General features: G+C 38.2%; 1 protein-coding gene across 2 annotated transcripts in view; it reads right to left on the bottom strand.

The window, feature by feature from the left end:
- The window catches only part of GRIN2A (glutamate ionotropic receptor NMDA type subunit 2A), a 407,150-nt gene that overhangs the window by 60,349 nt on the left and 321,409 nt on the right, over window positions 1–25,392 (bottom strand). For both annotated transcript variants that reach the window (XM_075285943.1, XM_075285944.1), the window contains 3 exons: window positions 2,866–3,071; window positions 440–608; window positions 157–310 (listed from right to left, as the gene is read on the bottom strand). In XM_075285943.1, the coding sequence (XP_075142044.1) occupies window positions 157–310; window positions 440–608; window positions 2,866–3,071 (529 nt within the window). The remainder of the gene's footprint in view (window positions 1–156; window positions 311–439; window positions 609–2,865; window positions 3,072–25,392) is intronic.

Here is a 25,392-nt window from a genome sequence, read left to right as displayed (position 1 = left end):
CTATAATAGGGTTTGATATTCAATTCGAGTAGTCGGATATTGAGGGGCTACTCGAAACGAATATCGAACCTCGAACATTTTACTGTTCGCTCATCTCTAATAATTATATGTTTGTTAGTTTACACTGTAAATGTATTTACACAACATGTATCTTACCTAAAAATGCAGAAGGAGAAACGGTACCATTGCTACGTGATACCATAACACTAATTCCAGTTTCGACAAATGGAACTGAAAAATCAACAACCTCCGAGCGCTCTTCATTAATCGTGAGTGAACCCACTGCCATAACTGCTCGCTTATAAACCACCTGGTGCATTAATGACAATGAAGAAAACAATAAGAAAAACTGTGTCAGTTGCCATCTTCACAGACACAAGGCTTAATACTTATTGTGACAAGTTCTTACTAAGGAGTTCTTTTACCTAACAGAACTTACTTCACCAATCATTCCATTCCAAACGTTATTGATTTTTTTGCCATGCTTCCCATTGGTTACAAGGTAAAGGTCATATGTGAATTTCACAGTCTTTGAAAGTTTCTTCAAGATATCTATGCAGAATCCTTTGCAGCATTTTTTCACATATGTCCCCTCTGTTGTGGAATTGCTGCAATGTGGAAAGGAAAGAAGTAACGTAGAATAAAAGAAGCACATAGTGATTCTTATAAAAAGTATATGGAATGTGTTTCCCATTCTTATATTTATCTATCCTCCTTGGACTCAAAAAGTGTCAGACCTCCAGAATCCAATAATTAGAATGTGAAAACCTGAAACAAATAAAACTTCTAAACAGTAAAATGTAAAATCCATTGAGATTTTTCTATTTTTCTAGGTCACTATTTAAATTTAAGCAAATTTGTGACATTGCCTGTGTTAATGTCTTTGTACAAAAAGGTCAAATTTCTTTGGGTTCCTAAGGCATTGCTCAAACAGAGAAGGGACATTATGAAGCTGAACCAGCTTCAAAATCCATAATAAAATCTGTTTTAAACCTCTCTTACTTACATTGTACTCTACTTTGTAGTAAAATGTTGATGCAACAAATAAACCATATGTGAACCCAATCTAAAAATGGTCATACAGATTAAACCCCAGTTAGCCAGACCTGCCTATTTCAGTTGTACTAGCCAACCCTTACTATTTATATGATGTTGAGCACATTGATTTTCGCTCTGTTCTTCTTTACCGTGGCTTTTAGTGGTACCATAACAAAAACATTGCGGGTGGAATTTACCGGCCCACCTATGCTTATTTCCTAGCTTCAAAAGGTGCAAGTTTTTCTGATGGCCACATCACTCTAAACACATCCAATCCTGCCTGATCTCAGAAGCTAAGTAAGTTGAAGCCTAGTTAGTAGTCGGATGGGAGACAACCTGGTGCTAAGGCTTTAAAATGTTGTCAATTTTGGCGCACTCTAAACATTTTTAGGTTTTATTTCCTCTACCAGCAATTTGCCAGCATAAATTTAAATTTCTGGAGTCGGATGGGAAACAACCTCGTACTTAGTAGTTGGATGGTAAACAACCTCGTACTTAGGCTTTAAATAGTTGCAAATATTGGCGCACTCTAAAATGTTTAGGTGTTATTAAGGTTTTTTCCCTCTACCAGCACTTTGCCGGCATAAATTTCAATTTCTGATGTCGGATGGGAAACAACCTTGTACTTAGTAGTTTGATTGGAAACAACCTCGTACTTAGGTTTTAAATAGTTGCAAATATTGGCGCACTCTAAAAAATTTTAGGTTTTATTAAGGTTTTTCCCTCTACCAGCACTTTGCCGGCATAAATTTCAATTTCTGGAGTCGGATGGGAAACAACCTCGTACTTAGTAGTTGGATAGGAAACAACCTCGTACTTAGGCTTTAAATAGTTGCAAATATTGGCACACTCTAAAATTTTTTAGGTTTTATTGAGGTTTTTCCCTCTACCAGCACTTTGCCTACATACATTTCAATTTCTTGAACAAGGAGGTCCCGAGATAGTCCCAAATTATTAAGAGGTATATAATAATAATTCTTAATAAGTCTCTTAATAATTCAGACACATCTGAGATCAGTAAGTTTAGATTAAGACTGGAGTATAAAAAGTGATCTCAATACATTCCCCAGTATATCTTGTAAACTCAGAGGTATAGTATATATCCATGACCCATTGTATACTGCACAACATGGAGGCTTATATGGCTGTGTGCATGAGGCCTTAGAAGTTTCTGGTTGCTCTTTTTCTCCCACAAGTACTGGTCTCCACAATTTATTACATAAGTGTATATAGGACCTGCACACAAATGATGACACCAGATTTAGGACCAAACTGCTTCACATAAGGTGAAGAATATTTCATTGATCAATATCTCCATTATTGTGTGCTACAGAAATCCAGTATCACAACCAGAAAACATTAGGGGAGATTTATTAATACTGTCGTAAACCTAGACAGCGTAATTCTAGATGAGACAGGCAGAAGCTGCGACAAATTTATCACAGTGGCTCATGCTGTAAGATAAAATGCAATAAACCATACCAGAGGGCACTGCATCCAAACAGTCTCTGATGCCGTACGATTGAGGCATGCTGTATGAGAAATTTAGCATCTCTACTTTACCATACCGCATGTTGGCTCGCTTACGTTACATTAAAATTTTGGTGCACACTATTAATAAATCTGATACATTTTTACTATTAGCCTTGCCCCCTTGTAGACGGGTTTCAAAATGATCTAGAGATACCGAAAAAGTCTCCATAACACGTAATAAATCTGCATTACAAACAAGATTAGTTGCATCTTGCTTATCACCTCTGACCCATTTTGCTGTATGAAAGATGGAAATTGTTGCGCACATGATTATATTTTTTTACGTTTACTTACTTCAACCTGATATATTTTCGACATGGCACAGTATTCCTTACACATGTTCCTGTGAGGTAATCCATGTTCTCAACAATGACGAATGGAGCCTCTTCTAGAGTCACAACACTAAGATGGTTGTCATCGGGTTCACTGTCCAGAGCCCCAGTTATCCTGGGCCATACAGGATACTTTACTTCCAGGCTTTTGTTCTCCCATTTTGCCACCTGTTAGTATAAGCAAACATACATTATACATTCATTATACAGTATATAAGGCAGACATAGAATAGAGGAGGACTCTTAACAAGGGCCCTTATTTAGACCTCTATTATGGTACTAAGGACAGTAGGATGGACCTAGTTCTTGTTTTCCAAAGCACTTAGGCCAATTTGTTAAAGGGGCTCTATCATTCAGAAAACAGATTTTGTGGTAAGCATATGCCTGAATAGCCTTTAAAAAGGCTATTCAAGTGCTGCCTCCAGTTCTTCCAAAGACCGCCCCATTTTTAGTAAAAAATCAGTAAAAACAATATGCTAATGAAGCTGACCAAGCACCCTGGGTTTTCTCCAAGGCCAGCGAGCACCCCCAGCGTCATACCTCAGTAACGCCCCTCCGTGGCTTATGCACCGTTATTCCCTCCTCCTTCACACTTGCTGTACCACCTACATCCTCTGTTGTCTCGCTCATGGCACTTCAAATCCCATGCATGCACAGTAACGCTCCATTCTGAGTGCTACTGCGCATGCTCGAGCACCATTTTCTTGTAGTTACCTATAGAACTCAGCATGCTGTTCTATAGCGAGCTACACAAAAATGGCGCTCGGGCATGCTCACTACTGATTTTTATTATAGTTTGTCACTATTACGTATCATTACTAAAATGTATTACCCAATTTAAATTTTTTATTTGAATATTTCTAAGAGGAACAAAAGAGGACGGAGCAACACACGTTTCTACGAATATATTTTGGAATTGCTATTTCATTGCAATATAAGGGTTAACTTGTTCGGAGCGTTAACAAGACTGCATTAAAAGTGATGATGGGTGCTTTGCAGGGTCTAGTACTGCAAAGCCATCACACACATTGATTTTATGATTATATGAGCTTACCGTCCATTATTTTAATAGTCCTCCTCAGCAGCTGCTTATTATCAGACTGTCCAATGACTAAAGATTGTCATGACAAAATATACGTATTAAGGAAATATACAGTAAAATTTAAAGGGACGCTTATGGCAGAGGTTCAACATAACAAACTTTACCATCATCAAAAGGCAATGCATGCCTTTAAGAGATAGCAGTAACATATTGATGTCTAATATCTAAAGCATCATGGGAAGAATTCTGCACCCGCTGTAGATATTTCCGGGGAATCCACTCCTTGTTAACTGACTTTGCTGTTCATTGCATAGCGCTCTTTAGGCTTTGTATTTTTTAGAAGCAGAGAAAATAGAAATGTCAGCCTCAAAATGATTAAGTATAGCTTTCACTCGGTATAGCTTCAGGTAGTTCTAGTCAAACTTAGATTTTGGGGCTGACTCGTGTCACTGTTTACTTGATATGTCTATCGCTGTAATTTTAGGAGATTGACGCAGAGATTCCATCACCAGCGCTGAGCAGAATAGGGTGCTGACAGTTTCATTACTAAACTACTGTGTCTTTATGTTCTATTGCCACTCACAGCTTGTCCTTAAAGGTAATGAAGAAAATTGAAACATACACTGATATCTTAAACTACAGACAACATCCAGCATGGCCTTTGTTTGTTTAGGTTATAACCTTTGAAAAGTAAGAATACAATTTGCACACAATGGATTCCTTAAAAAAGACCCGTCACCTTTCCTGGCATGTTTATTTAGGGTTTAATTGTATTCCCCATGAAATAACAATTTTGGAGGATCTTTTCTTAGAACTCTGAATCGTGCAGTTTCCCTCTATTCCTCCTAGAAATTGCAATGTCAGCTGGGTGTTACCAGTTGGAGATCTGTTAGGAATTTAAATATCTGTGTTCCTATTTCTTTATCCAGTTGTCATTCCCTCCTGTGCAGCTTCTGCACTTGTTGCTTTAAGGTTGTTATGCCTTCCAGCCAAACTCTGGCTAGATCTGTTCAGCCAGTCAAGGCTCTAGTTCAGTATTGAGGGATGCAGTGGGCTATTTCAACTTGAGGGCCCCTTCACACTATGGATACGCTGCCTGATTCTGAACGTTAAAACACGGTCAGAATCAGCGCGTATAAAGCAGATCCCATTCATTTCAATGGGAGCTGGCATACGAGCGCTCCCCATTGAAATGAATGGGCTGCTTTTTACTCTACGAGAAGATAGCATGGAGGGATAATAAGCACCCTGTCTCCCTTGATGGCTTCAGACTTCTTCGGGTGGATAGCACATGTGACAGCAGTAAGAAGAAAGGAGAAGAACTTGCGACGATGGATGGGGTACTTTTGGGGGCATTTTTGTTGTTAAGGAACAATAGTGCTGATGCAAGATATTGAACTATCAGCTGTGAGCATGAGCTCTTACTACCTACCAAAGGAATTACCCCATGTTATCATGCTAGCTGCATATGTCTCCCCACCTCTGCGAAATAGCTCAATCTGCCTGTTATGTCTACATGCTGTGTCCCGGAAGGTTTTTTTTCTTTTCTTTTTTTTAGTTTTCTTAGTTGCTATGACTCCTAGTATCTCTTTATCTGCTATGAGCTTGTATGTGTTCTCAGTTGCTATATACTACTGTACTATCCATGATGCTGTATTGAACTGAATTTCCCCATGGTGGATCTATTAAAGGATTATCTTATCTTATCTTGCTGGTTTAGGGCTAAATTGCTCCTGAAAAATAGAGCCATCAACTGTACAGAGAAATGCAGCTGACTTCCTTATATAAATGGGGTGCTGAAGTTTCCTATCAAATCTGGAAAACCACATATCTGTCCATCTTTTGATACAGACCAGAAAAATATGTGCCAGGAATTCAGCAAATAATAGCATAAGAATTCCGGCCACTCTAGGATTCTGGAGATAATTGAGATGTTCTCAGTATATGTCTGTGTCAGAAAAGAGTGACCTTGAAGGCTACAGAAAAACAATCAATAATTGACTGACTCTTGTCTTAGCAAACAGTAGAAGTACGCCTGAATAGAGACTTAGATCACACAGTTAAATACAGCTTATATACACAGGGAGTCAAAGATTTATAAGGCAGAAACCACCCAAGTATCTGGAATACACAAGGAGCTACTGTTAACAGGGCAGGAGTACACAACTATATTTGTTATGATGCTTTTATAAAACATTTAACCTTTCTTGAAGTAAAAATAAAATAATCACTGCTGACTTTTTTTAGTTGCACAAGTCATGGAAGTAGATTTGATGCTGTCACTCGTGTGTACAACCTATACCCATATCTATTACATGTACCCACATTTGGTACTCGTGACCATTTCTTGCTTTTGAAAAACACTGCAGAGCTCATAATGCTACATACATGCCAGGACCTAATACTCTGTGATGATGTCACTACAGGTCCTGAAAGTTGTTCATACTGCTGCTGCAGAAGGTAATGGGAACATGGTGATATGACTCTAAGTAAGGAGCGAACTATGGGAATTATATGAGAGAGGGGAGCTATAGCGAGCAGATTATTTCAGAAGCAGAAGAGGAGCAAGGAGGTAAATTTACCGAAGAGCTAGGACAGAATAACAATTTGGGGGGTTGGGGGAATAGATGAATATGAGGTTACATGGTAGCTCTTAATATTATTTGATAGTATTAGAGATCGCCTATTTCACAGCAACCTATGCTAGAAAACAGAGGTCACACTGTAATCATGTGACTTATTGAAGAAGGTGAAAGTAAAATAAGGCAGTATGAGTATACATTATTACTATTGAGCGGATGGTCTTTCAAGAAAACATCATGAGTGTGAAAAAAATCACCCAAGTGAGGAAAAGATATGTAGCATGGCATCTGTCCCTGTTTTCTACTGATTATTCTTAAGATCTAATAAATGTTATTTTAATAAATCAATGCAACTAAATTGTGAAAGGGTTGTCCACTTTGCACAGCCCCTTTTTGTTAGAAGAGTCCCTTGATGATAAGGTGATCAAAGAGAGACCTGGGACTCAGATGTAATATTGGGGGAAACTAGACAATGCCTTTAAGAGCAATGAGAAGAAAAGTCAAGTATTGATGGTAAAATATAGGACACCCTTTTCCAAACAAGTCCAAATGTCAGATGGAAAAGTCAGGACAATCTATACATCTTCAGACATATGAGAGGCCTTGCACGTTTTCCTCTATTGATGAGCTGTCTGCTCCATACATCCATTGGATTTTCATCGGATGAGCTGCTTCATATGTATTGATTCATTTGTAACATACTTACCATCGCAATCCTTGTAGTGCACTAGGTGCTGTTATCCCATTATATCTACTAATGGTAGGGTATACGAATGCTTCTTCATTCATATGGGCGTTACATCCTGTGGCCATATATAATGCTACAGCCATTGAACAACATATTCACTAGAGATGAGCGAACAGTGAAATATTCGAGATTCGAGATTCGTTTCGAGTAGAGCCTCAATATTCGACTACTCGATCGAATATCGAATACCATTATAGTCTATGGGAAAAATTGCTCATTTCAGGGGAAACCACTATTCGATTAAAGGAGAGTCACCAAGTCCACAAGTAGCAGGAGGAGAGTGTTTAGGTGGCGCGCTGTGCAGTTATAGCGTACGGACCCCATTATAGTCTATGGGGTCTGTGTGCTTTAAGTGCAGAGTGCTTGCAGTTGCGCTGATAAAAAGTCAGCTCCTTTGTAACATCAAGCTGCCAGCTCTCCTGACTAGCAAGGACTAGCCTGCTGCAGAACCATCGTTGATTTGCCGCAGGCTCATCCTTGCTAGTCAGAAGAGCTGGCAGCTTGATGTTATGAGGGAGCTGACTTATTCTCATAGGAATGAATTGACCAGAGTTGATTGGCCAGTGTACAGCATTGGGCCAATCAACGCTGGTCCTGCTGGAGGCTCGTCTGTTGGGAGGTGGAGTCTAAATTCGGATCACAATGGAGACTGCTGTGGTCCAATCTTAGACTCCACCTCCTCACAGACGAGCCTCCGGCAGGACCAGCATTAATTGACTGAATGCTGTACACTAGCCAATCAAAGCTGGTCAATTCATTCCTATGAGAAAAAGTAAGCTCGCTTGTAACAACAAGCTGCCAGCTCTCCCGACTAGCAAGGACGAGCCTGCTGCAGAACCAGCATTGATTTGCCGAATACTATACACTGTATAGCAATCGGCCAATCAACGCAAGCTCTGAATCTAATATTTACTGCGAATAGCTAGTAGTATTCAATCGAGTATGAATATTTCGAATACCGTAGTATTCAATCGAATACCTACTCATCGAATACTACTCGCTCATCTCTAATATTCACAAGACTTGTGAAATTTGTTCAGTATGAAATAAATATGACATTTCACTGTACACTCATCTCTACTGAGAATGCTATGACACTGCTGCAGACCTCGTATGGACACGCACAGCATACAATTCATGACTGACCAGGAACATAATGGTGAGAGATTAACGGGTACCTGTTGCAATACTAGATAATATTCAATTTACTATTCTATTTATGCAGGTTTCTCTGACATTTATAATCTGTTTGAACTCAAAAGAACTGATATTTTCACCAACACTTTGGTGGTTCTCCATAGAAATGTGTGCGATTAACTTTTCAAGATATGTTATTAAAGTTCACACATTTTTAGGACATATAATAGTATATTGGTAAATTCCATCAATTCTTTGCCATGCTGAACAGTTTCAAGCCACGATCATTTAATACGTTTCGGTTTACCCATAAGGTGCCAAAGCTACAGTAAAAATAACACGTAAGTTATTCATGGTGTGTAGTGACAACTTCTATAGGACTGTATTAGCTGTGTACAGGTTCTAGTATCATTGACTGTATAAGAAACTGGAATAACCCAGAAATGACAGACATGTAGAAAAAAAATAAAAAACAAGATACAATTTATAGATGTATGGCATAACCGAAGAAGCAGCTTTTAGGTTTTTCTGTAGTATTTTGACATATGTAATTCATGAATCTAACAGCGAGTTTGACTTATTATTAGATTGTACAAAGGCACCAAACATTAATTACAACTTTCCAGAGAGTTATTAAATGCTTAGTTGCACAGTTCCGGAGCGTGAGCGGTGTCCTACTTTACCCTGCTACTGTAACTAGTTCATTCTCTGCTATTTCAGATGTCTGTTATGTAAACTAATTCAGCAGCTTGTCAGTTTTCATTCATTTTTAACATAGTTTTGCACTGGTTAGAAAAAAAACTAAAATACTTTAACTGCTTTTCTCCAAGTGGCAAGTAGCCGTGATTTCTAATCCTGGATAATACCATACCTAATCTTTAAGATTTATTTGTAGAACAATTGAGTTATTAAGATTCTGACTTTTTACTGTATACACAGTGCCATCTGCTGAGCGATTACTAAATGACATCTGTCTAATTTCTTGACTTGAAGTGCAGATCTAACTTTTCTATATGCAACTATATTGCAGAAATGCATATACAACTTCACCTATTACAGCCATATTACTGATACTGTTACAAGCAAGGGAATCCCAAAACCATAATGGTAAAAATGCAACTAAACTCCACTACAGGTCACCATCAGGTAAGGACTATTTTATGGCAGTGATTGTCCTGATAAGTCCATAAAATAATAACTCGGAAAGCAAATTCCTTAGAGCCTACATACGGTGTGCCCCAGCTCAGAAAGATAAAGGGATTGTCCACTTTGAACAATTGTTTTTTCTTGGAATGTTCTTCTAAGAGTAATTTATTTATTGGATGTCCCACTTCTGACACCTCAAACCATCACCTGTTGGTGAAACCCGCAGCATGTATTCCATGTATTTTCTGCAGCACCGCCACAGGTTTAAAAAAAAACATTACACTCTATCCATTGAATTCAAAAGGCTGTCTATATAGTGTAACGACATGCTGCAACCTTCAAAGTAAGGGACATAGAGTACAATTTAGTAACACTGGCATTATATACACCAATCATAATCTAGACCCCGACTGGCGCGACGTTTGCCTGAATTTATTAAGAAGTTCTGGCCTCTTAATCATACAAAACCAAAACTGAAATTTTAGATGTCAGATTTAATTAGGTTTTCACCCCATTCTACTCATTTTCATAAACATATTTTGCTCATGAAAACACACACTTACACCAATGTACACCAGACTACTAGCATTGATGGGTTAATAAATCCCTCCCATTCTCTGTAGCTGCTTTCTTCCTATTGACTAAGGGACTTCCCTTGAGATTTTAAAATCTTAACAGTCAATTTTTCAGCCAATTATTGCTTTAAGTTTCACCCGTGAATTGTAACTTTTTTCTGCAGGTATTTAGCAGCACTTTTGCTATGTGTGACCTTAGCCTTAAAACGCAATTCTAATCAGTTGGACTATAGACCTCTTATAAATTGTATTTAAGGCTGAGGCCTCATGATGTGGAAAAGCAGCTTTTTATTGTTGCAGATTTTGCTGTGGATTTTTGAGCCAAAGCCAAGAATGGCTACAAATGGAATGGGAAATATATATAGAAAGCTCTTATACTTCTCCCTTCTGCTCAATCCACTCCTGGCTTTGGCTCAAAAACCTGCAACTGAAAAAGCTGCATTTCTTCAACATGATGTACTTCAACACTGGTGTATGGCTAAGGCCCCACGTTGTGGAAACGCAGGTTTTTTGTTGCAGATTTTGTTGCAGTTTTTTGAGCCAAAGCCAAGAATGGCTGCATAAGGAATAGGATATATGTAGGAAGCTCTTATATTTCTCCCTTCTGCCCAATCCACTCCTGGCTTTGGCTTAAAAAAAAAACACAACAAAATCTGCAACAAAAAAAATCTGCGTTTCCGCAATGTAGAGTCCCAGCCTAAAGGAATTTTTTGGCAAACCCTTTTCGTTAGAAGGTTCCATTGACCATGAATTGATCACAGGACATTCCATTGATAAAACACCCAACAGAAAGCTGATCTGATCTGTGACAGAACTGGAAGCAAGTTCAACCACAGTAGAATTGAAGCATTAAATGGCTCCTATTGACTCTCATTGGTATAATGCGTTGCCTATGTCTTATACATGTGATCTACAAGAGTAAGAAGCTCTTTGTACATGCTGTATGGTGTGGTCCGATTAATGTATAGGTGGGTAGTAAATGCTAAACCCCTAAGGTGACTGAAATGGGTCTTCTTAATAAATCCACTATTTTAGGTAGAAAATATATTTTGTAAAGTGACAAAGTAATAATATCAGTACAGCGTTTATAACACATTTAACTCTTCAAGGACACAGAATAGTTTGTATGTTAATGCTCGGCAACTTTTTTCATATTTGTCATCCCACCTTCTAGAATTCTTTTTTTTTTTTTTTTTTTTTTTTTTTCCCTATTGCTATAGCTAAGCGAGGGCTTATTTTTGTGTGATGAGTTGTACTTTCATTTTGCACTATTTTGGGGTTCATCTAATGTTTTGATTTGCTTTCATTAATGTTTCTGAGGGATCTGTGTGAAAAAAAATCCACAATTTTATCATAATTTCTAATGATATGGCACTCTTGTCCGGCGGGTAATTATGATACCAGCAATACCAGATTAATATTTATTTTTTATTATGTTTTACCACTTTTACAAATACGTCAGTTTAAGAACATGAAGGTTTTTCGTGGGTTCACCATATTCTGATGCCTATAACGTTTTTACTGGTTTGTTGACAGAGTGTAAAGGCTCTTTAAGTACAAAGTGAATTGTACTTTTTATTAGTACCATTGTTTGGTATGTACATCTTTTTGATCAGTTTTTATTGCTATTTTTTGAGCCAAGCGAGATGACAAAAATATGTTAATTTGAGCAGTTTTATACTGCGGTTTATACTGTATTTTTTTACAGTGTTCACCTACAGCAGGGGTCAGGAACCTATGGCTCGCGAGCCAGATGTGGCTGCATCTGGCTCACACGCTGCGGGCCCCACAAGCACTATTATACTTGGGGGTCTTTTCGGACCCCCGAGTATAATAATCAGATGCCCAGGAGACGTAAGGGAACATAAAAAACAGTGTTACTTACCTCTCCAGGCTCTGGGCAGGCTTCGGGCCTACTTCCGTGACATCCCAGATGTCACAACACTGGGGCCTGTGTCCGTATGCGTCGGGATGCAAGCCCCCAGGTCACATGACGTCCCGAACGTCATTGAAGATGCTCAACAATGGCGGAGAGTGCAGCGGAGCCCGTGAGAGGTAAGTAAAAGTGTTTTTTATGTTTTTATCCCCCCCCCCCCGGGTCTCCGATTATTATACTCTAGGGTCTGAAAAGAGATGTCCACAATGGAGCATAATACTGCATGTAGGGGCCAATATGGGGCATAATAGTGCGTGCAGGAATGCGGGGGTGGGGGGGGGGTTATTATGGCTCTCACGCAATTATATTTTAAAATATGTTGCCTTAATGGCTCTTTCAACCAAAAAGGTTCCCGACCCCTTACCTACAGGATAAATAACACTATTTTTGAATAGTGCACATATGCACATGAGGTTATCTAACACGTTTGTTTATTTTTTTGTCTATATTATGTAACAGCAGTTACCAGCTGAAACGCATAGACCTCATAGACTATAATGGGGTACACCGGGTTTCGCAGCCAAAAATCTGCATTTTTCAAGTGGATTCAGGGACAGAATCCCCAAACAGAAACCAAGCGCTGATGTGAACCCAGCCTTAGCTGAGTTGAGCTTGCCATTTAACACACTATATCATAATATCATGATGTATTATTTGTGGTTAACAGTAGAATTACAGGTAAACCAGCTGAGAATCATATATATTACATTTTGCCAACCAGCAATATTTTAAAGGACAGTTATAAGAACAATTATTTTCCAGAATGACCTCAGTCGACTAATGTAACATCCAGGAATGGACACCGCTAGTGCTGCTCATCCTTGTCCCTGACCCTTATTTAACTTCATTTTCTTCCCCAGAAATTGACCGTAGAAAGGTGAATTATAAGAATAATGAAGTGTTACCAGGCAGGTTGTTTCACCATCATGTGGTGATTTATGTTATAAACAGATCTAGGTGGAACAATAGAAAATGAAATTCACATAAACGAAAACATTTATTCCCGATAATAAGCTCAATAACTATTCTCATTATAATAAAACACATTAACAACTCTGTATCTTATTATACATTTTCATATTCCACCTGATGAATAGAAATATAAGGCCAGATTACATGAAAGTATAATGTAACATCTTCTCTTTGACCTTCTTTGGTGAGCAGTAATATATTTAAAATTAATTTCTGAGGACTTATCATAACACATTGTGTCCGAAGAGATTAGAGCTTAGAGTCCGACCTATATGAAGTATAAATCAAATACACGAGTACAATGCAAGCTTCTGTTAAGTGATATCTTTAAAAGTCAATCGATTTACGCTATTATGACCCCCTTTACAACTCACATTTTCACACAATGAAATAGTTCATTTGAATGAAGAGAATTTGTGTAGATTAACCCCTTAAAGATACAGCTCTTTTGGATCATACCATATATGAGAGAAGGAGAGATGCTGATCTCTGTAATATATAGATTTATATGATTTTAGTACAGGACTTAGTTAGTATGTTTGGATGTTTGTGTGTTTGTTACTCAATCACACAAAAATGGCTGAACAGCTTTGGATGAAATTTGTCACATAGATAGTTTGTAACCTCAATTAACACATAGGCTACTTTTTATCCCAGTATATGACATGGCTTCACGACTGTTATGAATTTATGTTCATATGCTATATTAAACTATCCTTGTTAGCAGGAAAATCAGCTATTTGAAGTTTGCTGATAAAGCCAGGTCTGTTATCTCTCTATGTAAACACCCAAGATAACACTTTAATCCAAATTGGCAGTTTGCCAATTTTAAACATGTCGGGGAAAAAGAAAATCTAACTTGTGGCAAAATTCTAAAACAATGACAGCTATGAAGGTAGCCAGAATTCAACAGAGTTCTCAGAGAGGATTGAGCAAACTAGGCATCAAGTGGCTCTTAGAGTAGCCAAAACACTGGAGCAGGCGGATCATCAATGCCAACAACACACTCATTATATGGCATCGCAGCGAGCTGCTCAGATGCCGGAACAATCACAGCCATGGACGCAAGGAACAAGTTTAGCAGCAGGACAGTATGAGAGCTACCGAAATGCCAACGCAGGCGAACCATCAACGCCAGCAATTTGCTAAATATAGGCAGATCATTGACGCCAACAACAAACAGACGAAGTCATGACTAAAATGGCAACATTGGCATCACTTTCAGAGGAAACCCTTTCCCCTTTCTCTGGGCAAACTTAATAACTGAGGCCTACTCCTGATGGAAGATGATTTGCACATCCAAAAAAAGTGGATTATTTCTGCATCGATTCGTCAGGTTTATTTATTGGTGTAAACAATGATATAAAGACCTGTGCTAGTCTTTTTCCTAAAAAGAAAATTACAAAAATGTATGTCACAAAGATTACACCTTCCCTCAAAGACTACGTTATCCTTTGTCATTATGTTCCTTTAAAGTTTTTTGGCACAAAGAAATGTTCCCCAAAGTCAGGAAAGTACTTCTGTAGTTCTAAATTTATACTTTACAACTGCAGAGAATTGTGTGCACTTTCTTGACACAATATTTGCCAAAAGAACTGCAGCAAAGTTACATTTTTAAGTTGCAAAAAATATATGATCACACACTTCCCATTCCTACAAACATAGCATCACTAAATCTAGACATACAGAGCACGAAACATTCCTAAAAAAAAAAAACAGTTTGAAGTGTCTTTATTCAGACTTGAAGCTTCATCCTCTTCAAGCTGACAAAAGTGCAGTCTCGAAAGTGCCAAAGCTGGCTGTCTCCAAATAAATATGTCATATAAGCATTAGATTACAGATTGCTGTGGATATAAATCCAACGACATGATGCTATTTGGGAAATATATCGTACCAAAAATAAATGCTTTAAAGAGGCGAAACATAAAAACATCAGTATACATTATGTATACAAGAGTAAACAGAATGGTAAATGAGCCAAGAGTAAAGCTCCATTTCATTTAACTCCTTTGTTGACCTATTGCTTTCACTTGGCCCCTAATAGGGCAGTATGCTTCCCAGATTTTAGTAATGCCCTTTTGTGAGTTGCCTTCATAGTATGTATTGCTTTGTTTCTATACATTATCCAATGTCTTGACAACAAGCAAATACAATATATATTACATGTATGCTTGTTATAAGCCAGCGAGGAATGACCTAACTACTACCCCTCTTACACCAGCCAAGCTCTTAATATGGCTTAACTGAAGGTCCAGCTGAAACTCAGCACTGTACAGGACAGGTTTGGTCATCTGTAGATCACCTTTTCCTCAACACATACTATTTAAATAATGGTCGTAGATTGAAGGGTAAAGGGGTTCCACCTTTGAAGCCAAATACAGGGATGAATTCTCCGTCAGTCTCCCTGAGCTTAATTTAAAATAGAGATTAGTTTCTACAAAGTATCCTATACACAGCACAAGGGGAACAGGAGAGCTACTGCTCCCCTAACCCTATCTTAACAAGCATCCCACGCATGCGATTAAGTTTATGCACTTGAAAAAGGGCCCTGCGTTTGCTAAAAATGCGTTGTACTTTTGTCAATAAATTTTTGCGTTCCATGCCTCTAGCTGTCCTCCATCTTTGACCAGTAGACGTGATCCACTTTTCCCTGCCTTGGGTTAATGGTTGTTCTCATGTTGCGTATGCCCCCGGCTTTTCGGTGACGTCACTGGAACCCACTGCCACTCTCACTTGTGTTTGGCCAGATTATGTTGTGACATCATCAGAACAACAACAAGTGAGAGGCCAACTGGTCTTACATTTTCCTATTGAATTGCATTTCATTTATTGACTATTCACCTTTTATACGGAGCGACACTATTGTGTCGCTCGGTGTTTCTCCCCTTTTTTGTGAGCTAATCCTATCTTAGACAGACAAAAACAGAAGCAATATGGAGTACATTATATAAGAGAAATGAGCAGTGTTGCTGTGAATGCAGCTCTGGGGTAGGATAGAATACTTATTAGAAGCAGCTCTGGGGTAGGATAGAACACTTATTAGAAGCAGCTCTAGGGTAAGATAGAACACTTATTACAAGCAGCTCTAGTGTAGGGTAGAACACATATTACAAGCAGCTCTAGGGTAAGATAGAACACTTATTAGAAGCAGCTCTAGAGTAAGATAGAACACTTATTAGAAGCTGCTCTAGGGTAAGATAGAACACTTATTAGAAGCAGCTCTAGGGTAGAATAGAACACTTATTAGAAGCAGCTCTGGGGTAGGATAGAACATGTATTACAAGCAGCTCTAGGGTAGGATAGAACACTTATTAGAAGCAGCTCTGGGGTAAGATAGAACATTTATTAGAAGCAGCTCTGGGGTAAGATAAAACATTTATTAGAAGCAGCTCTAGGGTAGGATAGAACACTTATAAGCAGCTCTGGGGTAGGATAGAACACTTATTAGAAGCAGCTCTAGGGTAGGATAGAACACTTATTAGAAGCAGCTCTAGGGTAAGACAGAACACTTATTAGAAGCAGCTCTAGGGTAGGATAGAACACTTATTAAAACAGCTCTAGGGTAGGATAGAACACTTATTAAAAGCAGCTCTAGGGTAGGATAGAACACTTATTAGAAGCATCTCTAGAGTAAGATAGAACACTTATTACAAGCAGCTCTAGGGTAGGGTAGAACACTTATTAGAAGCAGCTCTAGGGTAAGATAGAACACTTATTAGAAGCAGCTCTGAGGTAGGATAGAACACTTATTAAAACAGCTCTAGAGTAAGATAGAACACTTATTAGAAGCAGCTCTAGAGTAAGATAGAACACTTATTAGAAGCAGCTCTAGGGTAAGATAGAACACTTATTAGAAGCAGCTCTAGGGTAGAATAGAACACTTATTAGAAGCAGCTCTGGGGTAGGATAGAACATGTATTACAAGCAGCTCTAGGGTAGGATAGAACACTTATTAGAAGCAGCTCTGGGGTAAGATAGAACATTTATTAGAAGCAGCTCTGGGGTAAGATAAAACATTTATTAGAAGCAGCTCTAGGGTAGGATAGAACACTTATTATAAGCAGCTCTGGGGTAGGATAGAACACTTATTAGAAGCAGCTCTAGGGTAGGATAGAACACTTATTAGAAGCAGCTCTAGGGTAGGATAGAACACTTATTAGAAGCAGCTCTAAGGTAAGACAGAACATTTATTAGAAGCAGCTCTGGGGTAGGATAGAACACTTATTATAAGCAGCTCTGGGGTAGGATAGAACACTTATTAGAAGCAGCTCTAGGGTAGGATCGAACACTTATTATAAGCAGCTCTGGGGTAGGATAGAACACTTATTAGAAGCAGCTCTAGGGTAAGACAGAACACTTATTAGAAGCAGCTCTAGGGTAGGATAGAACACTTATTAGAAGCAGCTCTAGGGTAAGACAGAACACTTATTAGAAGCAGCTCTAGGGTAGGATAGAACGCTTATTAGAAGCAGCAGCTTTTCTGTGTTTCTGTCTCTGTCTTCATCTTCCCTTCTCTTTCTATACATTTCTATAAGCAACAGTTGAAACCAGATCCCCATCGAGTGAATCTGTCTTGTCTCTGCATTGCTGTAGACATATTTTACTAGTAAATTCAGTTTTATTGATCAGTACAGGAGGAGGTGGGAGTGAGAGAAATCTGATAAGGGGAGAAAGAGGCATTTTTTGTAAGAAGATCTATTATAAAGTTTATTGCCACTTGTACTATTGATTTACTGTAAAGAACTAAACGGCAATTACACTTTAAGGAAGTTTTCTAAAGTCCCAGATTGTCTATTAAGAAAGAAAAGTAAAACCATCATGAAATAATTATACAATGGATAGATTCAAGGATATGTTTGCTGGTGGCTATAGAAATAGGCCTTGTTTCTCGTGTAGCAACAGGTGAATTTCTCCGGCTCATCTATAGAGGGCTGTCAGGTTTCTGATATTTCATTCTCTTTCTTTATCTCGCTCTACAATTTCAAAGCAGTGTTAGCCTTAGGACACTAAACTGTTTCAAGATCATACACTTGGCTCTTTGCAGTTCAATAATGTGTGACCACCTGGGATTTTTTTCTTTTGTGTTTAGAAAAAAGAAACATCAGCATACTCAAAAAACGGGAAAATATCCCAGTGGGAGAAACAGACATAAGTATGTATTTTCGGTTAGTGAATCGTCTTCGCATTTCCCATGTGACATGTATGAGCTGACACATTTACTACTTCTTCTTACCATTAAGTCTTCTGTGGTAATGAAATGTTTATGACAGTGGCGAAAGAGACAACCACTTAGAGATCTACGAAGAAGTTCATCTCTGTCATGTCTGGTGCAAAAGAAATACTTCAAGTACTTAAAATTTGTTGGTTTTTTTATCCTTTGACTGGAAACTCAAATCTTTATGTAAAATAAGCAAAAAATTACTTATATAAAGTAGTAAAAAAAATGCAAAGATATAAGATACAGAAATATAATATATATATATATATTATATATATATAATTTTTTTTTATGAGCAGTTTAAGAGAATGTTATAGCTTTTATCATGGTCGAAATTCAGTGTATAGTCATTGAGAATGATATACTGCCCTATGATGGTTGAAGTTGAAGGCAGAATTTGGATGCATTTCAGGCACATTCAGTTAGGACAGTTAGGGGCAAGCTTAGCTGGAGAGGGGGGCATAGCTTAAAATGCAATAATGTACAACCTAACAACACAATTTTTGTATAAAAATCTGACTCAAAATAAAGCAAACTAATAAGTGGTGTAAACTAATACAGATGAATTTAAGGTGCATAAGATTTATCACCCAACATCTGCCAGTGTGATAAATCTGGCACATTTTAAGATTATTTAGTCTTAATTAAAGGGGTTGTCCAGAATTATATACAAATTTACCCCTAAACTAAACCCCTCCCCTTACCGAACTTCTAATTTACTTGTATTAATATATATATATATATATATATATATATATATATATATATATATTTAACCATATCCCTTGCACAGTCTGGAGGTGGCTGCGAGACATGCACAGTAGAGATGCCAGTCTATCTGTATTGCGCAGGTGTCACAGGTATTTCCAGTCTGTGCACAGGCTAGGAGATTGGAAGGGTAGCACCTCCAGCCTGCGTACAGTGAAGGGGAAAGGAGGAGCTGTCTCCCAGAGAGGAAATTAGGTAAGTATGATGCAATGGTAGTGGTGGTGGTAGGGCTTAGTTAGTTAATTATGGAGGGCTAGTTGTGGGTAGGATAGATTAGCTAGGGAGACAGGGAGGGGTGTGTAACAGAGTGACAGTGGAGGGGAAAGTAGTGACAGGGTGGAAGTGTGGAAGGTACACAGGAAGATACATAATAGGAAGCTAACACCAAGTAAACAAATGCAGAAGATACCTGGAGCTCCCAGAGACACCCAGAAATCACTGAAAACACTGCTAAAAATACATGGCTGTACTTTTAACCCATTAATAGCACTAACAGATCTTTAAAAAAATGCCCAGAAAAAACTTTTAATCTACTTGATGTCACAGCCAATTGTGGATTTTGTGACACAGCAATAGTTTTTTTGTTTTCATTCTGCTTTCTAAAAGCGATCATCATGGAAACATTTAAGATTATTATTTATAATATATTGAAAACTGTTACAATTAATTTAAAAAAAACTGGAAAAAAAAAAGAACTGTAGTATGATTATGATGATACTAAATTAATAATCTTTTTAAAAATGTGTGGTCACTAAAATAAAATGAGGGCCATAACTGAGATGGGCTTTCTTTCACAGCAATGAGTTGATGATTTCATTGGTACCATTTTGGGATACATATGACTAGAGATGAGCGAGTAGTATTCGATCAAGTAGGTATTTGATCGAATACTACGGTATTTGATCAAATACTACGGTATTCAAAATACTCGTACTCAGTCGAATACCATGCGGTAAACACCTTTTACGTTTACCGCCTGGTACTCGACCGAGTATGAGTATTTCGAATACCGTAGTATTTGATCGAATATCACAGTATATTCGCTCATCTCTAGATATGACTTTTTTTATAACTTTATTACTTTTTTATTTTATTTTTTTGCGAGTAGGGATGAACTAAAACTGCACCTCTGACAATATTGCGTGTTTTGCGGGATTCATTGGGTTGACTAAATGACAATAATAATTTCAAAGTTTGAGTCACTATGGACATAGAGATACCAAATATTTACACTTCATTTATACTTAGATTTTTTACATAAAGTTTTTTTTATTAGGAATTTTTTACTTTTTATTAAACTAATAATATACTGCCATATCTCTGTGTTGCAGTGTATTATACCTGTAAGCGTAAAGATGACAGGCTTATCAGTACAGAACTTCGAGTGAAAACTTGAAGTTGGAATGAAAATGAGTGTACACTGAACCCTGCTGAGTGTGCAGCAGGGTTCAGTGTACACTCAGCTCTGCTACATCTGTGATGCACCAGAGCTGAGTGTGCAGCAAGTTTCAGCGGTTCTCCGGTGTAGCAGGAGTTTTCCAGTGTAGCAGTGGTTCTCCGGTGTAGCAGTGCTGGCCGTGCGCTCAGGTGGGCTGCATCTCTGGAGTAGTCGAGCTGAGCGCACGGCCAACACTGCTACATCTCGGCATAGGAATGCATTGACCAGCGTTGATTGGCTGAATGCCATACAGAGTACAGCGTTCGGCCAATTAACGCTGGTTCTGCTGGAGGAGAACGGTCCACAGCAGTCTCCATTCTGGTCCAATCTTAGACTCCGATCTTATCTTAAATCACACAATTAAGGTTAAATAGCACCTTCCCATAGGTGCTAGGTGGTAGATGCTGTTTTCTTTGACCATTTGGTGTTTTTGTTTTTCCAAATCTTTTCACCTTTTTCGAAGAAATAAGTCTTTTTATTCTTTATGGAAATTAGGATCTAGTAGTCAGGTGGGCAGTAACAGCTCAGGACATACAGTACACGGAGATCCCACCCCAGAGGAACCACAGTGTTACTGCCCACTTGGCTAGTGTACACTAATTTGTATCCATGATAAAAGGGCTTAAATGTTTGGAATGGCTGAACAGATTTATATACATAAAACACCATAATGTTCAAGAGGTATATCACTGAGTTTTTTAGACCTGGTGAAAGGTCTTCTTTAAAACTAAAGACCTCAGTATTAATGCATTAGCAGACCTGTCAGAACTATCTATAGAGCAGTATATAATTCTTATTATTTATGTTTAAATGGAAGTATAATTAATGAAATTATTTTAAGATAGAAACGAGAAATAGTAGAATACCGATGAAATGGCTAATGGAACTATTTGGTGATCACTTGTCGACAGCCTCCTCTTACAGTAATCATTCTGAAGTAAGGAAATTAATACAAGCGATTATTCACGTTCCAGTTGTTGCAGAGCTATTTACTCCGCTTGCTTTATATATTTGTGACCTTTAACTCCAATCTCTTCACTTGCAGATTAATTGATATTACACAAGAAGAAGAATTGAACTCATTACTATTGTCTTTACCCCCCTTCTCCCCATCAGGAACTCCTATGGACTTGTAAGCATCTTGAGATAAGCCATCATTCAGACTAAAGTGTTTACAGTTATCTGATTTGGCAACAGAGCTTTTTAACCTATCCTTTGGCGTATGCAGATTTTCGATGTATTTGGGTTAGGAACCTATTCCTTGCTCCTCATTAAATCTGGAGTACCATGATTTATCATTTAATAAGACCATAAGGTCCAGTTTATAGACCAATTCTCGCCACTTAGACTCATTTACATCTAATTAAAAGTTATTGAAGAAGGTGAAACTGAAAAAGTCAGAGACACAATTTAATCTAATATTCTAAAGAGAGTCTTTTGTAAGCACCAGAACTCGGATTACATCTCACAAACAGTGATGGAGGCTGAAGTCGTCTGTTACTACATTCATCAGGCTCTTCACTTATTCCGTCCTTCAGTCATCTGGTAGAAATAGAGTTCATAACAATGGCTATTGGATACCATGGATACTGCAAGAACCTACAGTTGGCCTCACTAGACTATATTTTGTTTCATTGATAATAGACAAACCTTTGCTATTTGTATGAAATATCATTATAAAAAGTAATTACATCTGTTAAATATGCAAAACATTCAGAAATAGTCAGCATTGCCAAACAATGCGTACTAGAAATGCAGGTACATGTTGCTGTGGTTGTAATAGACAACATGAACATAAAAAGTTACAACAGCAGTCTACTAGCACAAAGAGCATTACTGCAAATACCTACTGTATATACAAATTTATGAAAATAGGTTCTTGTTAAGATCAAGCTAGTTTGGGCACCCCTATTAATCTTAATCATTTTTAGTTCTAAATATTTTGGTGTTTGCAACAGCCATTTCAGTTTGATATATCTAATAACTGATGGACACAGTAATATTTCAGAATTGAAATGAGGTTTATTGTACTAACAGAAAATGCGCAATATGCATTAAACCAAAATTTGACCGGTGCAAAAGTATGGGCACCTCAACAGAAAAGTGACATTAATATTTAGTAGATCCTCCTTTTGTAAAGATAACAGCCTCTAGTCGCTTCCTGTAGCTTTTAATCAGTTCCTGGATCCTGGATGAAGGGATTTTGGACCATTCCTCTTTACAAAACAATTCAAGTTCAGTTAAGTTTGATGGTCTCCGAGCATGGACAGCCCGCTCTCAAATGATCTGAAAACAAAGATTGTTCAACATAGTTGTTCAGGGGAAGGATACAAAAAGTTGTCTCAGAGATTTAACCTGTCAGTTTCCACTGTAAGGAACATAGTAAGGAAATGGAAGACCACAGGGACAGTTCTTGTAAGCCCAGAAGTGGCAGGCCAAGAAAAATATCAGAAAGGCAGAGAAGAAGAATGGTGAGAACAGTCAAGGACAATCCACAGACCACCTCCAAAGAGATGCAGCATCATCTTGCTGCAGATGGTGTCACTGTGCATCGGTCAACAATACAGCGCACTTTGCACAAGGAGAAGCTGTCAGGGAGAGTGATGAGAAAGAAGCCGTTTCTGCAAGCATGCCACAAACAAAGTCACCTGAGGTATGCAAAAGCACATTTGGACAAGCCAGCTTCATTTTGCAAGAAGGTCCTGTGGATTGATGAAACAAAGATTGAGTTGTTTGGTCATACAAAAAGGCATTATGCATGGCGCCCAAAAAAACAGCATTCCAAGAAAAACACTTGCTACCCACTGTAAAATTTGGTGGAGGTTCCATCATGCTTTGGGGCTGTGTGGCCAATGCCGGCACCGGGAATCTTGTTAAAGTTGAGGGTCGCATGGATTCCACTCAGTATCAGCAGATTCTTGAGAATAATGTTCAAGAATCAGTGACGAAGTTGAAGTTACACCGGGGATGGATATTTCAGCAAGTCAATGATCCAAAACACCGCTCCAAATCGACTCAGGCGTTCATGCAGAGGAACAATTACAATATTCTGGAATGGCCATCCCAGTCCCCAGACCTGAATATCATTGAACATCTGTGGGATGATTTGAAGCGGGCTGTCCATGCTCGGCGACCATCAAACTTAACTGAACTTGAATTGTTTTGTAAAGAGGAATGGTCCAAAATCCCTTCATCCAGGATCCAGGAACTGATTAAAAGCTACAGGAAGCGACTAGAGGCAAAAGGAGGATCTACTAAATATTAATGTCACTTTTCTGTTGAGGTGCCCATACTTTTGCACCGGTCAAATTTTGGTTTAATGCATATTGCACATTTTCTGTTAGTACAATAAACCTCATTCCAATCCTGAAATATTACTGTGTCCATCAGTTATTAGATATATCAAACTGAAATGGCTGCTGCAAACACCAAAATATTTAGAACTAAAAATGATTAAGATTAATAGGGGTGCCCAAACTTTTTCATAGGACTGTATACAGTCACGTGACTAGAAAATATCATGTGACCATCTGATGTCAGAAAGTCCTTACCGAGTCTAGTATTTAGCCTTTACCTTGGGATGAGCCGGTAGATCAGAGCAAAGTTTTTTTTATAAGCAAACCACTTAAGGGTCATAGTGGGACAAGATCTGGGACTGCGGGACGTAGTGTAAAATTGGGACTGTCCCACTGCATCTGGGACGGTTGGGAGCTACGCATATACTGTATACTGTATATATAATGCATTTATAACCCTGCAGCTGAGCATCCTTTTTGCTGTTATTAGACACCTTGATTTTTGGATTTTGTCTTTCTCTGTCTTTCTCTGTACTCTGCTATCAGTCCCATGATAACTCAGCACAGCATCACATGGGGCAAAGACTTTTCTGCCTGTCATATCCCTCAAAAGGAAACGTGGTATTGGTGAATATACTGCACTAGGGAGGAGACGGTGTGCCCTTTAATGAGATCATACCAAATTGACATTGTCTCCAGTAACGTTTACTCTCTCCACCATAAGTTCACATTGTGATGTACCAATGTGAGAAACATCTAGATGCTCCAAAAGCAACAATCTAGCAGTTAACTAAACTGCAACACCCTCTATGGACCATATAAGAGAAAGCATCCTTAAAACATAAAGGTGTAATCCCACTAAGGACCAGAAAAGCAAGCTTTCTCCTACAATGAAAAGATGTAGATCATAAATATTACTGCAGAATGTGAAATATCTCCTATTTATACACCTAGAAACGTTCTCCTTACCTTTGCGCTGTAGGTTTACGGGCCCGTTAAGGGCAACAAAAATACCTATTAAACAAATATTTCTTCATAAAAGAATTGTATCTTATAAGATTATTGCAGCGGGAAGAAATGAATTACCCACGATAAACTCTAAACCAACAACCTAAAGCACTAGACAAAAATGATCAATGTTTTTCATAAAAGATTTTTAGGTCCCATTATGTATTTTATTTGGAGCTTTGCAAATGCATTATCCGATGTTTCCTTTAATTTTCATTATAGGCAAGGCAAACTAATAAATCATTGTAAGAGATCTTAAGCGGGAGATCCCATCTGGCAAATACTATTAGAACATTAACAACTGAATAATGTATTGCTAGAAATGATCTGTCACCTGATTTCATAATCCAAACTGCATGCATTGTAAAATACATCCCTTAAGAAACTGCCGTATGTACATTGAAAATCCATGTTGGAAAGATTATAGAATCCTAATATTAAAATGAAATGACGGCAGCTAGAAAATGAGAGAGCTCATCTTAATATGGGTGGGGGTGTACAGATGTAACGTTCATTAACATGACTTGTGATGCGCTGCTGGAACAATATTTCACCCAAGCAACACGCCAGAAGTCATATCTGGAGCTACTGGCCTCCTCCTTCCCTTCCCACGCCCTCTGCTG

The sequence above is a fragment of the Leptodactylus fuscus genome, chromosome 8 (assembly GCF_031893055.1).
Source record: "Leptodactylus fuscus isolate aLepFus1 chromosome 8, aLepFus1.hap2, whole genome shotgun sequence".
Taxonomy (NCBI): Eukaryota; Metazoa; Chordata; class Amphibia; order Anura; family Leptodactylidae; genus Leptodactylus; species Leptodactylus fuscus.
Note: the sequence above shows the minus strand (reverse complement) of the source record. Positions and strands in the feature narration are given on the sequence as shown.